At 48.4% G+C, this 14224-nt stretch overlaps 2 protein-coding genes across 2 annotated transcripts; both read left to right on the top strand.

The window, feature by feature from the left end:
- The first annotated feature begins 6 nt into the window (after window positions 1-6).
- ARF5 (ADP-ribosylation factor 5) lies at window positions 7-3187 on the top strand. The gene is made up of 6 exons (XM_008582786.1): window positions 7-65; window positions 602-682; window positions 1096-1205; window positions 1681-1752; window positions 2453-2578; window positions 2706-3187. The coding sequence occupies exons 1-6, from the start codon at window positions 50-52 to the stop codon at window positions 2790-2792; spliced, it is 492 nt and encodes a 163-aa protein (XP_008581008.1). The 5' UTR covers window positions 7-49; the 3' UTR covers window positions 2793-3187.
- Window positions 3188-5914: 2727 nt separating this feature from the next.
- On the top strand, window positions 5915-13121 carry FSCN3 (fascin actin-bundling protein 3, testicular). Its single transcript, XM_008582785.1, has 6 exons — window positions 5915-6724; window positions 7063-7181; window positions 9418-9577; window positions 10064-10234; window positions 10551-10756; window positions 12945-13121. The coding sequence occupies exons 1-5, from the start codon at window positions 6286-6288 to the stop codon at window positions 10754-10756; spliced, it is 1095 nt and encodes a 364-aa protein (XP_008581007.1). The 5' UTR covers window positions 5915-6285; the 3' UTR covers window positions 12945-13121.
- The last annotated feature ends 1103 nt before the right edge of the window (window positions 13122-14224 follow it).

Below are 14224 nucleotides of genomic sequence, written 5' to 3'. Positions count from 1 at the left end.
GGGCCTCACAGTGTCCGCGCTCTTTTCGCGGATCTTCGGAAAGAAGCAGATGCGGATCCTTATGGGTGAGGCAAATCAAGCGCGCGGCCCGGACCGGGCGCCGGCCCCGGCGCAGCCCTCCCGCCCCCGCGTCCCTCTAGCCCGGCTCACCTGGGTCTCTGACCCCGAGCGTCCCACCTCCTAACCCTCCGAGGCCTCTGCTCTCGGGCGGCTCCCGGTCTGCAGCGCCGCTCCCGAGGCCTGAGACCCGGAGCTGCGGGCCTGGGTGGGATGAACCTCCCTCCGCCCCGGCCCGGCTGGTAAGAAGGGAGGATTCCGCCCTTGGAGACGACTTTTGAAAGGAGCACGGCCTTCCTCCCGTGCCCCTTACCTTCCCAGTCCTCCCCATCCCTCACCCCCACCCCCCCGACTTTAGGGGCAGGAGTTGGCGCTTGCCACCCAGACTGTCCTCAAGGCCCGGCAGGTAGATATCAGCGCGCACCTGGAGGCGCTCCTGCTCTCCGCCCCCGTCACCATCAGCTGTCCTAGCCTCTCCCTTTCCCTGGTCTCTAGGGGGCTCCCTCGCTCCCCTCTCCATCCCTGTGCCACTCTCTGTTAACAGTCGGCTTGGATGCGGCTGGCAAGACCACAATCCTGTACAAACTGAAGTTGGGGGAGATTGTCACCACCATCCCCACCATAGGTGAGCTTGGGGACGAGGCAGGGAGGAACGGGAGCGCGCGGCGGGCCTTCTCAGGGTCTGCTCCCAGTTCTGCCCGAGGCCCTTATCTGGAGCCGACCCTGACACCAGATACTAGTTGAGAAGTGGGTCACGGTATCTCTACATGCCGGTTGGTGCCGGGAGGTTGGGTGGATGTGTGTGATCTAGCCCCACCCCGTCTGTTGACTGCCCATCCTCCGCGGTTTTATTCCCCTGGGCCTTGATTATTGCCTTCTGATTTTGTGTTTCTGCTGAGATCCAAGTGGTTTTTTGGATTTTTTTTTTTGGGGGGGGGGGGTAGCTGGCTGGTAAGGAGATTCTAACCCGATGCAAATTAGTTTAAGTAGTTCCTTCCTTTAAGGACTTTTTGTCATACTTTTTCCAATGATCTGCAGGTTTCAACGTGGAAACAGTGGAATATAAGAACATCTGTTTTACAGTCTGGGATGTGGGAGGCCAGGACAAGATTCGGCCTCTGTGGCGGCATTACTTCCAGAACACTCAGGTGGGGTGTGTGTGGGACTCCCCAACCCTAGGGGAAGAGGTATTAGGTGTAGGAGGACTGAGACTTGGCCTAGGCTGGGCCCCCAGACCAAGAAGAAACTTCCCTCCTTCTACCCCCTTTGGTTGACTAGCCTTTATTCATCTTTCAGAACTGGTCCTAGTCTTCTGAGACTTGGCCACCTTAGACTTCTCCTGAGAAGCAGGGTTCTGGGGCCACACTGTCTGATTTAACTCTCATATCTTTCCCTGTTCCCTTGCACATCTTTTAGATACACTTCTTCCTCAAGAGGAGAGTCTGTACCCTTTGCAGTGGTGTCTCTAGTTTGTGTCAGGACTTCTGCAGAACCCTAGTAGAAGTTTACTAGATGAGAACGGTTGATACAACTAAAGATGGGAAGAAAAGAGAAAGGGCCAAACTTGGGTATGTCTCAGGCAGGAATGATAGCTTTCTCGTTCCTTCCTTCCTTCTTACCCAGGGCCTCATCTTCGTCGTGGACAGCAATGACCGGGAGCGAGTCCAGGAGTCTGCTGATGAACTCCAGAAGATGGTGAGTACCCAGAGCCCTGGGAGCTGAGCCCTCAGCTTGGGGACCTCTGTCTGTGGTGCTGTGGAAGTCAGGGAACCCTCCACAGGCTTTAAAGGCCAAAAATATGGTTCTCGTTGTACACAGAGACATGTTGTGTGTCTCACCCTGTGTTGGATAGGACTGAGTTGTTCTGTGATTTCTTGTGCCTTTGCATCTGAGTCTGAGAAGTTGGTGGCAAGAGGGGGATTATATGTGGTAGAGAAAAACATCATCTTACGTTCTTGTTTTTTCCATTTGAAAATATTGTCATTTTTCCTATAGCAAGAACTCAAATTAGGGGCCGGCCCGTGGCTCACTCGGGAGAGTGCGGTGCTGATAACACCAAGGCCCCGGGTTCGGATCCCACATAGGGATGGCCGGTTCGCTCACTGGGTGAGCATGGTGCTGACAACACCAAGTCAAGGGTTAAGATCCCCTTACCGGTCATCTTTAAAAAAAAAAAAAAAAAGAACTCAAATTAGAAAAAGGCCTCTTAAGGCTTAGGTGGCCTCAAGCCCATGTATAATTCTATGTCTTGTGTTCAGCAATAGACTACACTATACTATATTTTTCCCACAAAGAAGCTAGAGGTAGAAAAGGGGGCTCCCCAACACAGCAGGGAAGAGGGAGCCTGGGGACCCTACTGGGACCACAGGTTCCACTATCTCTTCTCCCATCTCAGCTGCAGGAGGATGAGCTGCGGGATGCGGTGCTGCTGGTATTTGCCAACAAGCAGGACATGCCCAACGCCATGCCCGTGAGCGAACTGACTGACAAGCTGGGGCTACAGCACTTGCGCAGCCGCACGGTGAGGGTCCTGCCCACCTCGCAGTGGATCCTGCCCCTCCCAGGGAAACCACAGGCTGGGGCAAGGATGAAAAGGCATTCCTTCTTCTTCCCCACTGCTGACCTCTTTTCTTTCCTTCTCCCCACAGTGGTACGTCCAGGCCACCTGTGCCACCCAAGGCACAGGCCTGTATGATGGGCTGGATTGGCTGTCCCATGAGCTGTCAAAGCGCTAACCAGCCAGGGGCAGGCCCCTGCTGCCCAGAAGCTCCCGCATTCATCCACGGGATGACCAGACTCCCGGACTCCTCAGGCAGTGCCCTTCCCTCCCACTTCTCCTCCCCCACAGACACAGGCCTCTGTTCCTGCTCCTGCCTGCATGTTCTCTGTTGTTGGAGCCTGGCGCCTCACCCTCTGGGTGCAGAGGGGTCCACTCTCCTGCCTGCTGGGACCTGTAGTAGAGGCTTCCTGGCCAAGGCCCTCTTCTAGAGGAGGAGCAGGGATCTGGGTTTACTTTTGTTTTTTCTGTTTTGGGTGTACCCTTGGGGCCAGGTTGGGGGGAAGATGAGGGCTTCGGGTGGTGCTATGATGTGGCACTGGATATTGGGTAATAAATTTGCTGTGATTTGTACACAGTGTTGTCTGTAGTCTAGAAGCAGGACGCTGGGTTATTAGGTGCAGCAAGACAATATGAGAGGCACTTAAAGCAGCTAAGGCTGCAGGGCCAACAGCCCTACACACACACACACTCTCTCTCTATCTCTCTCTCTCTCTCTCTCTGTCTCTCTCTCTCTCTCTACCAGCATCACACAACATACCCTCACCTAGCTCAACTTCTCTCTCCTTATTCTTGGGCTAGTAATACTGTAGGGTTTCCAGTGGAGAAAACCTCATTCCTTCCCCAGTTCCAAGGAGCCTTTGCTGAAAGTAACAGGATCTACCTTCATGGTTCCATAAACCATGTAACTCCATTTCCCATCCTTCTAGCTATTTAGAGCAGTAGTTTTAATGATTGCTTTGTACATGAAAATTTGAGGGGGTAGGAATATGCATTAAAAACATGGGTCCTGAGGCATGCTTCATAAAGGTGATTCACCAGGACTGGTCTGCGGCCCAACAATATACATCTTTAAAATTACTCAGATGATTCTGGCACTGGTAGTCTATTAGCCTTAATTTGCAAAGCATTGTTGGAGCCTGGGAATTACAGTTCCTCGCTGTGCACTACTGGGACTCTTCTACCTGGGAATAGAAAGGTGCATGTAAGGAACCAGGGGCGTGGGCTCTTCTCCAAATGTGGTTGACTCTATCCACTTCCCTGTGAATCCAAGCAAAGCTTAAACAAAACCCATCATCACCACCACCATTTCTTTTTGCCTTTCTCCCTTTTTCTTTTATGTTGTCAGTTTTTCCAGGTCTGGGCTGGGTTTTGTCCATGAGCTTTGCAGGAAGTGAGACCTAGAGACTATTAGATAACAGAGACTCTTTGGAGGGATAAGGCTGTTCTTACAGGCAGCTCTGGCTGTCTGCCCAGCCAGCTATCCTACCCGCCAGCAGCACAGCCAGGGATTGGTGAGGAGGGTGCTTGGTACTCTCTCCACCGAGGCCTTTCTCCTTACCCTGGTCCTGAGCCAGCCCTGCCTGATTAACATGAGTAAGTTGATCCTCGCTGGTTATCTATCTAGGGTTTTCTCACACTTTCTGCAAAGTAACTTCTGAGAAATTTGGGCTCGTCTTCCCAAGGGCCATAAAAGCTGATAGATTTTTCTCTGATATCTCGAGCTTAAAAAAAAATACTGAGTCTCAAAAACTCCAGGCGAAACCATTCCTAGGGAGGAAAAAAGTTGATTTCTATACTGTTATCAAAATGAGAAACAGAAGTAAAGAAAGGAAGGTATTTCCCTAAAGTTGCAGGTTGAATTTCTAATTTCCAGTTTTAACCTACCTTCGTGCCCAGAGTGGCATAGGAAGGCAGATGCTAGAGGCCCTGGACCCACTTTCTCTGTGGCTGCCATAAATTGAAGTTGCTGGGCCAGTGCTCTTTCCCTACTGTGTGGGGATAGGAGGCAGCCCTCACAGTCACAATGCTCCCGGGTCACAGAGGCGTAGGGCCCTAGGCCAGCTTTTGCCTGGGAAGTTCCCTCTGGGGACATCTTCTGGTGGGTACTACAGGCCTTATTCCCAGCCCTATGGCCTGTGGAACCTCACCACTGGGGGGAAGGCTGGGCTGGACAGAGTCATCACCTGTGTCACCGGCCCTATGGATGAGGTGGAGTGGATGCACAGACATCCCAAGGTCGAGGACCTAAGGATTGGACTCATTTGCTGGGCAGGAACCTACCTCACCTTTGAGCCATGTAAGAAAATGGTCACCACTACTGCGAAGAGCTTGGGCAGGAGACAGGTAACAAAAGAGATGTGTACTGGAACCAGTTTTCCAAGTGGTTAAGCTCTCTTCTGTGTGTCCGTGTGTGTGTGCGCACGTTGCAGGGAGGGGAGCAGTGCACTCTCAACCTGATCACTTTCCTAGTTCTGCCATTGCCAGGCCAAGGCCCTTCTTCTCCAGGCTTTTGCTCATCGGTCTCCATTGCTCTCCCTCCCCTCTCTAAACCTATCCCACAAGGTGAAGCTCAGCCCTGGCCTTGCTGCCTTGTCCTACTCCAGCTGCTCCCTACCCACCATCCCAGCACGGGGGTGGTTGTGTCAATACAGAGAGGAGAGGTAGAGAGCCCAGGCTGAAGGCACAATTGTGGGCATCCAGGGGAAATTGGGCCAGTAGGGCTATTGCAAGGCCTATGTTTCTGTTCCGGTTGTTGTTTGAGAATGGGGTACTATAGAAGCCCTAGCAGAGTTGGTTTTCAATTTAGAGAGGAGTGGAGGTTCCTCTGGGATGGGTGCCAGAGTGAGGCAGGAGCAAAGTCCTGTCACTTATAACAAGGCTGACCACAACTGAACCAGTCAATTGCACCTCAACTGTGTGTGCTCCCGTCTCCATTCCTGGAGCCTGGGCCTTCCTATAGGAGCTCTTGCTATTCTCCTGCCATGTTGGGGAGGTGGCCTTTGGGACTGCAGGTATTGGCTGAGTGTGTTATCCAGAGGACACAGTGAGGAAGAAAGAGGTAAGACTTAAACCAAAGCACTTCTTAGAAAATTAGGTATTGAAGGATGGGATCAAGGAAGAGAGAAGGAAACTTACCTATTGTTAGCTGTAGGAGGTGGGCGTCTAGAACTTCTTTGGATCTTGAGAAGCCCTATGGCTCCAGTGGTGGAGGGGCCCAGAGATCTTTTGGTTACTGTTGGTTGGGACAGAGGAAGAGCTGACAGCAAGGAGACAGCAGATCTGGTGAGGAGGGGAAGGTGGTTGGTCTTGATGAAGGTGCTGGGGTGATACCAGCAGGGATGGTTATAGGGCTCCTTGGCCTAGTCACTTGGCAGTACTGATTTCGCTCTCCTCCCTCCCGATACCTTCAGACTTGGGAGCTCCTAGTGAGCAATGAGCATGATACACAGGCCGTGGTGCGACTAAAGAGCTTGCAGGGCTTCTACCTTCTGTGTGAGGGGGATGGCACTGTGTGCTACAGCCGGCCAAGGACCAGCCACCATGGATGCTTCCTACTCCGTTTTCACCGGAATGGCAAGTGGACCCTCCAGTGCTTAATATCTGGTCGTTATCTGGAGTCCAACGGCGAGGCTGTGTTCTGCAGCTCCCGGGTCCTCTCAGCTTACCACATGTGGACCCCCCAGCCAGCCCTGCATGTACATGTGATCCTCTATAGCCCCATCCATCACTGCTATGCTCGGGCCGACCCCACCGTGGGTCGCATCTGGGTGGACGCAGCAGTCCCCTGCCTGGAGGAATGTGGCTTCCTGTTGCATTTCCAAGATGGATGCTACCACCTGGAGACCTCTACACACCACTTCTTGTCCCATGTAGACCGGCTGGTCTCCCAACCCTCATCACAGACAGCTTTTCACATGCAAGTGCGGCCTGGAGGGTTTGTGGCACTGTGCGATGGGGAAGGAGGCATGTTATATCCACAGGGCACGCATCTGCTCCTGGGACTGGGCTCCAATCCTGTGAGGGGTGAGGAGTGGTTCATCCTGCAGCACTGTCCCACCTGGGTCAGCCTCAGGTCAAAGACTCGGAAGTTCATCTCGGTCATCTATGGCAAGTGCTGGGTCCAACACAGCCATGGAGGGAGGAAGGGCTGGCTGCTGAAAAGAGGAAAGTATGTTCGAGATCAGCAAGGATTTTTGAACCTACTCATAAGCATGATCCTGGGGTCCCAAGGGGATCTCTGTGGCATAGGAAAGGTCAGAAAATCAGGGATATGGGCTTTTAGGGGAAGTCACCCGGGTCATCTCCAGACTACTATGGTCCAATATAATGTGATGAAGATTGAGAGGGGAAAGTAGAGGGAAGGCCAGTGATGAAGCGTGGAAGAGGGGCTGAGGCCAAGGGTGAGGCCAGATTTGGGCTTCTGCTGACATGCACTTCCTCTGCAGATGCTGAAGTGTGTGCTGCCTCTGAGCACATAACCCCGATGTCCTTATTCCAGTTTGAATGTGACAGTGAGAGCCCCACTTTGCAGCTCTGTTCGGCCAGTGGCTACTACCTAGTACAGGTGAGACCTTGGCTTTCTGAGCAAGAGAAACCTTAAGCTCTGAGCTCTCCCTCTCTAGGCACACTTTCTCTTTCCTCAGGCAGATGACCAGATGGTGGAGGTGAGCTGTGGAGTCCCTTGTCAATTAACATTCATTTTCACACAATGGAACCTCTCCTAAAAATAAAAAAATTTTATTGAGACATAACTTAATTATGTAAATTATATGATACACATATATCATGTATAAATTATGTAAATTGTGTATATTTTGTGCGCTATGCATGTTTACTATATGAATAAGATGCACCCATTTTAGGTGTAAAATTAAGTTTTGACAGAGGTATACACCCCAGCAGCTATGCCACAATCACACCACAAATTAGAGAATATTTCCATCACCACAAAAATTCCTTCTTGCCCCTTTCCAGTCAGTATTTCAGTGTCTCTCCACCCTTGCCCACCCCTGCTACCAATGATCTGTGTTTGGTCACTATGGATTAGATTTGGCAACTCTAGAACTTCGTATAAATGGAATCATACAGTATGTACAGTATGTATACTTCTTTCTCTTGACAAAATTTTTTTTTAAGATTTATTTGTGGGCCAAGCCCATGGCGCACTTGGGAGAGTGCGGCGCTGGGAGCGCAGCGGTGCTCCCGCCGCAGGTTCGGATCCTGTATAGTGATGGCCGGTGTGCTCACTGGCTGAGCGCGGTGCGGCCAGTCTCAAAAAGGACAAAAAAAGAGATTTATTTGTGAAGTTATACCAGTAGCTCATTCCTTTTTATTGCTGGGTAGTATTCTATACTACTACTCATAATCATAAACATAATTTGTTTATCTATTCATTTGTTGATGAACACTTGGGTTGTGTATTAGTCCATTTCTGTTGCTTATAACAAAATACCTAGAACAGGGTAATTTGTAAAAAAAAAAAAAAAAGTGAAATTTATTGCTTATAGTTTCAGAGGCTGGGAAGTCCACAGTCCAGGGAACACATTTGGTGAGGGTCTTCTTGGGTGGTGTCTTTACAGCAATGCAGGGGTTTCACATGGCAGAAAATGGCAGGGCAGAGATGGAGATAGTCTCTCATGCCCTCTCCTTTTAAAGCTCTCAGAACCACGCCCAGGGCCACCTTTAAACCATCAACTTAATCACCTCTTCAAGGCCCCACCTTTCAATTATCATAATAGGATTTTCCACCCTCCTAACAGTCACAGTGGGAATCCAGTCTCCAGCTTAAACTTGGGGGGGACACAATTCAATCCACTACAGATTGTTTCCAGTTTGGTTTATTATGTATAAAGATGCTATGAGCATGTGTACAGGTCTTTTTGTGAGCCTATATTTTCATTTATCTTGGGAAAATACCTAGGAGTAGAACTATGTTACAAGATAGGTGTGTGTTTATAAGAAAATGTTAAACAGTTTTGTAAGGTGACTGTACCATTTTGCATTCTTGGCAGTAATGTATGAAGGCTCTAATTGCTCCATATTCTTACCAACACTTGATATTGTCTGTCTTTTTAACTTTAGCCACTCTAATAGGTGAGTAATGGTATCTTATTATGGCTTTAATTTGCATTACCTTATAATTAGTCATTTTTAGCATTTTTTCATGTGCTTTTTGGCCATTTGTATATCTTCTCTGTGAGGTGTCTGTTCAAAGCTTTTGCCCATTTGTTATTGGGTTGCTTGTCTTATTATTGAGTTGTAAGAGATCTTTATATGTTCTAAATTTCTTTGCCAAATATATATACTGTATTGTAAATGTTTTGTCACAATCTGTGACTTGCCTTTTCATTTGTTTAATGGTGACTTTTACAAGTTTTTAATTTTTATTTTGTTGATATTTTGAATGATTACTGCTTTTTTCCCCCAAGAAATCATTACCTACCCCAATGTTGCAAAGAATTTCTCTATGTTTGTTTCTAGACATTTTATAGTTTATCTTTCAGTTTTGTGTCCATTTCAAAATGACTTTGAAGTCAGGGCTGTGGTTTATTTCTCACAATATGATATCCTGGTCCCTTTCTTATGCTGTCCTTTGGGATACAGCACAGACTGGAGGAAGTGGGAGAGCAGAGGCCACAGCATGTCTTCTGAAAAGGATCTGAGAGCATAAAGCATACTCTGGGAGAATAAAAAAGGCTGGTGGGTGGGATGTAGGAAGAGGGTCTAGGAGTAAAAATGTGAGTAGAAAGCTGAGATTGTCAGTCCTTACTCCTCATCTCTGTTCCCGATATTGTCTCCAGAGGCGCCACCGGACAGTGATGGCTAATGGGCACCCACTGGAGTCTGACACTTTCTTCCGTGTGCACTGGAATTGTGGCAGGATCATGCTGCAATCCTCCAATGGGCGCTTCCTGGGCATTGCAGCCAATGGCCTGCTGATGGCCAATGCCACCATTCCGGGTGAGCTGAGCACCCCCTGCCAGGTTATTCCAAGTGAGGGATGCTTTTAGAGGGAGCTGGAATATGATTTTAAGGGAAAAAAAGAGCACTGGAGTTAGGGTCAGAAGATTTGGGTCTCTATATTCCCTCAGTCACTGAATTTTTTTTCGTCACTTGAGTAAACCACCTCTTTGAGCCTTAGTTTCATTGTCTATAAAAATGAAGATGATACCTTCCCTACTGCCTCACAGGACTGTCCTGAGGATTAAATAGATTAATACTTCTCAAGGGAAGGATGAATTTTACAATTTCTTGGGCTCTACACTGTGCTAGGTGTTCTCACCAACATTTCACAAACACCTAGCTTAAGACCTGGCACGTAGTATGTATTCGTTAAATGTTGAAATACTGATAACACCCTTCTCCAATTAGTGTTCTCTCTCCTGCTTTCATTTGGGAAAACATCTAGAGGCATCCATCCAGATACCTCCTTCCTATTTCTTTCAGGCCCAAATGAGGAATTTGGGATTCGATTAGCCAACCGTCCCTTCCTCGCCTTGCGAGGTAGGTATGGGTATGTGGGCTCCTCATCAAAACATGACCTCATACAGTGCAATATGGATCAACCTGACTGCATTCACCTATTGCCCTGCCACCAGGGCATCTACCACTTCCAGGGTGAGTGGCTCCTCTTCCCGGCCCCAGGTTCACAGTCTAGCCCCAGCTCAGACTCCAGGGCCTGCCATTCGGGGCCTGCTCATCATAAAAGGCAAAACAGGGTTTCTGTTTGTTTTCACACTTTAAGACCCCAGAGTGGATTGATAGTACAGAAACCAGTATAATCCCCACTGGCCCTCCTGCGTTTCCATAGAAGGACCTGCCAACACAGGCAGGATAAGGCAGCCAGGGGAGAGTGGTGTGCCTCCAGGAAGGCTGAATTGCTAGACCACTCCCCTCCCAATGCCCCTGGTGACCTGAGCTCTTCCCTCCCCAGCACAAGGTGGATCCTTCTGGTCAATCACATCCTTTGGCACCTTTCGCCCTTGGGGAAAGTTTGCCCTTAACTTCTGTATAGAGCTTCAGGGGAGCAACTTGCTCACAGTACTGGCACCCAATGGCTTCTACATGCGAGCTGACAGAAGTGGCACCCTATTGGCAGACAGTGAAGACATTACCAAAGAGTGTATCTGGGAATTTTAGGTAAGGGGGAGTGGATAAGGGCCTGTGGGCTGGGGGAGCAGGAGCTGAGAGGAAAGGGATGGGTGGGGAGACGTGATGGTAAGACCAAAATGTACTCCCAGGCTCACTTCTGTCCCACAGTCTGATCACCTCCAGACATTTATTCCAAATTTGTGCTGTTCTTTGTGGGCTTCTAAACTTGGACTTGCTAGAGAGGGGAGAAGAAATGGGACCTAGGTTTCTTGCTAGGCCCACACTGACACGTGTGGCTTGCAAGCAAGCCTGGAAGGGACAGGGTGAGGTGAACTCTCTCTCTGTTAAGATCTAGAAGTTTACCCTACTTTTAGAGAAAACAGGTGACTTTGAGGATGTGTGTAGGTGAAAAAAAGATGCAATTTCTACCTATGCACTTTCTATCCCTAGCCCCCTGGATCCCTGGGGTACTGATGGCTCTCACATATTTATTTTCAGCCTTCACCCTTCTCCTGAGTTCTAACTTCATCCTTCTCCAACTTCCTGATAGACAGTTGACTTGCCTTCATCCTGCCAGTGCCTTGAAATCAGCAGAGCTGAAATCAGCCTCTCGTGCTCCCCTCCTCAGGTGATTCTCTTCTTTCTGCCATCCCCAGGGCCAGCTCGGGCATTCCATTCTCCCAGATGTCCAGACTCAAGCCTGCAGCACCATGTCTCCATCCTCCCTTTCCTTCCCTTCATCGAACCCTGTACACTCTTGGACTCTTCCTTGACAGTACCTGTCGAGTGCTTGCTCCTTCGTAATTACCATTGCCACCACCTGGCTCTCGGGTTTTCCCCTAAAGCCTGCACTGCTTCCAGGGCTCCCCAGCAGCGCTCCCTGCTGCCAGACTGTCCCCATCCAATCTCTTCTCCACATCATTTGCTTTCCTAACACGCTGCTTCCCTTTCATCGTTCCCCATTCACAACTCTTTGGGGCACATCATTGCTCTTAGCCCTGTCCCCTTACAATTGACCTTGCTTTCCTGGCTCAGAAAGTTACAAGGATGTTGTAGAAAACACTTCAGTTTTGATATCAGACTTGGAATCAAGAGCTAGTAAGCTTTGGTCCTTACTAGCTCTGTGACCTTGGGGAAATTGCTTTGACATTTCAAGGCCTTGGTTTCCTTATCCATAAAACAGGAACAATAGCTACTTCATAGGTGTTGTGAAGGTTAAATGATAATCTGAATCCAAATATAGATCCTCAAGTATGCTCACTCCTTTCTTTCCCCAGTCTTCTACCGGTTTTCTACACAAACCCTTTACTATGGCTAAACTGAGAAAACTAAAATGAAATTCCACTGGGCCTCAGTTTTTTTCTTTCTTTCTTTCCTTTTTTTTTTTAAAAAAAATCTATTCATAAAACTAAAATGAAATTCCACTGGGCCTCAGTTTTTTTCTTTCTTTCTTTCCTTTTTTTTTTAAAAAAAATCTATTCATGGCTGGCCTGTGGCTCACTCGGTAGAGTGCGGTGCTGATAACACCAAGGCCACGGGTTCAGATCCCATATAGGGATGGCCGGTTCGCTCACTGGCTGAGCGTGGTGCTGACAACACCAAATCGAGGGTTAAGATCCCCTTACTGGTCATCTAAATAAATAAATAAATAAATAAATAAATAAAAAATAAATAAATAAATAAATATCTATTCCATGAAGAGTTTGGATTGAACTAAATTTCTCAGGCTCCTTCCAAGTCTGACATTCTAGTAGACAGTGTATTATAGTGGTTAAGAGCTCATTTCTAGACTCAGACCTGGGTTCTAATTAGGTTTTTATTAGTTAAACTTGTTGTCTGACCTTGAGAAAATGAGCTTCTCAAAGCATGTTTCTTGTGAGTGAAATGGGAAGAGGGTATCTATCTTGTAGGATTGTTGTGATGATTACATGGACAATGAATGTAAAATGCTTGGTAAATAGCATGACACCTAGTACACTCTGATGTTATCAGAAGTCTTCTCTAATCCGGATCAAATTCTCAGTAAATCTTTCCTGTTCACTGCAGTCTCCCTCTCAACTCTGATGGGAGGATTTTTTTGCACCATTAATTTGATTTTTTAAATAATTTTTCTGCCTTTTCCTATAAATTAACTTCACACAAGTCAAGAATGAGACAAATCACTTTATTCTCTCTCCTCCCCTAGATCAGCAAATGACTGACTGCTAAAGATTTCTGTTTTCTCTTCCCTCCCCAGGTCAATGGGATGCCACCTACTAAAATCTAAATCCTCCAGGAAAAACTACTGCACTAAACAGAACAGGAACCCCAGAGTCAAGATCCAAGAAAAGAATATCTGTTGCACAACTTTTCCTACCCAGTTTAGCAAAATACCTGTTTCTAGCAACAATACATCACCATGGGCCACCCCCAAGATCCTTGTGTGCATCTTTTTTTTTTTTTAAAGATGACCAGTAAGGGGATCTCAGCCCTTGGCTTGGTGCTATCAGCGCCACACTCAGCCAGTGAGCTAACCGGCCATCCCTATATAGGATCCGAACCCGTGGCTTTGGTGTTATCAGCTCCGCACTCTCCTGAGTGAGCCACGGGCCGGCCCCTTGTGTGCATCTTTTTTTTTTTTTAAAGATGACCAGTAAGGGGATCTCAGCCCTTGACTTGGTGTTGTCAGCGCCACACTCAGCCAGTGAGCCAACCAGCCATCCCTATATAGGATCCGAACCCGTGGCTTTGGTGTTATCAGCACCGCACTCTCCTGAGTGAGCCACGGGCCGGCCCCTTGTGTGCATCTTTTTTTTTTTTTAAAGATGACCAGTAAGGGGATCTCAGCCCTCGACTTGGTGTTGTCAGCGCCACACTCAGCCAGTGAGCCAACCAGCCATCCCTATATAGGATCCGAACCCGTGGCTTTGGTGTTATCAGCACCGCACTCTCCTGAGTGAGCCACGGGCCGGCCCCTTGTGTGCATCTTGACTCTGTATAGAGGAGGGGTCTGGATGAGGGTGGAGACTGAGGCCCCAGGCTGCTCTAAGTTTTATCCAGGAGAGGGAAGACCAAATAGTGACCAGGTCTTCCACTATTCCCCCCTGTCACCACCCAGACCACTAGACTTTTCCCAGTGACCCCATGAGGAGTCAGCCTGGCCCAGCAGGATTCAAAAATCCAGATGTGACTTTAAATGTCCCTTTAGTCTAGAAAAATTAAGGATTGTTAATCTCATGGGCATAGGGTAATGGCAATAACACCTTATGCCTATATAGCCCACCCTCTCACCATCCCCTACCACAGTTTACCAAACTTCTCCACTCTAGCATCACCTTTGATCCAGTAAGGTGGGTACTTCCTCTATCACTTCTCATCTTATGCAGGGAGCTGAAGTGATTTGCCCAAAGTGCCATGACTCACAAAACAGAGCTAGGCCTCTGACTCGTCTCCTGACTCTAGTGTCCACTATTCTTTCCATCAAAGCTGGACTTCCAAAATGTCTGTCATTCTTGCACTGTCTTCATGATTTTGACC

The sequence above is a fragment of the Galeopterus variegatus genome, unplaced genomic scaffold (assembly GCF_000696425.1).
Source record: "Galeopterus variegatus unplaced genomic scaffold, G_variegatus-3.0.2 Scaffold2724, whole genome shotgun sequence".
NCBI classification, from domain to species: domain Eukaryota; kingdom Metazoa; phylum Chordata; class Mammalia; order Dermoptera; family Cynocephalidae; genus Galeopterus; species Galeopterus variegatus.
The sequence above is the reverse complement of the archived record's forward strand: the minus strand, read 5'-3'. Positions and strand labels throughout refer to the sequence as shown.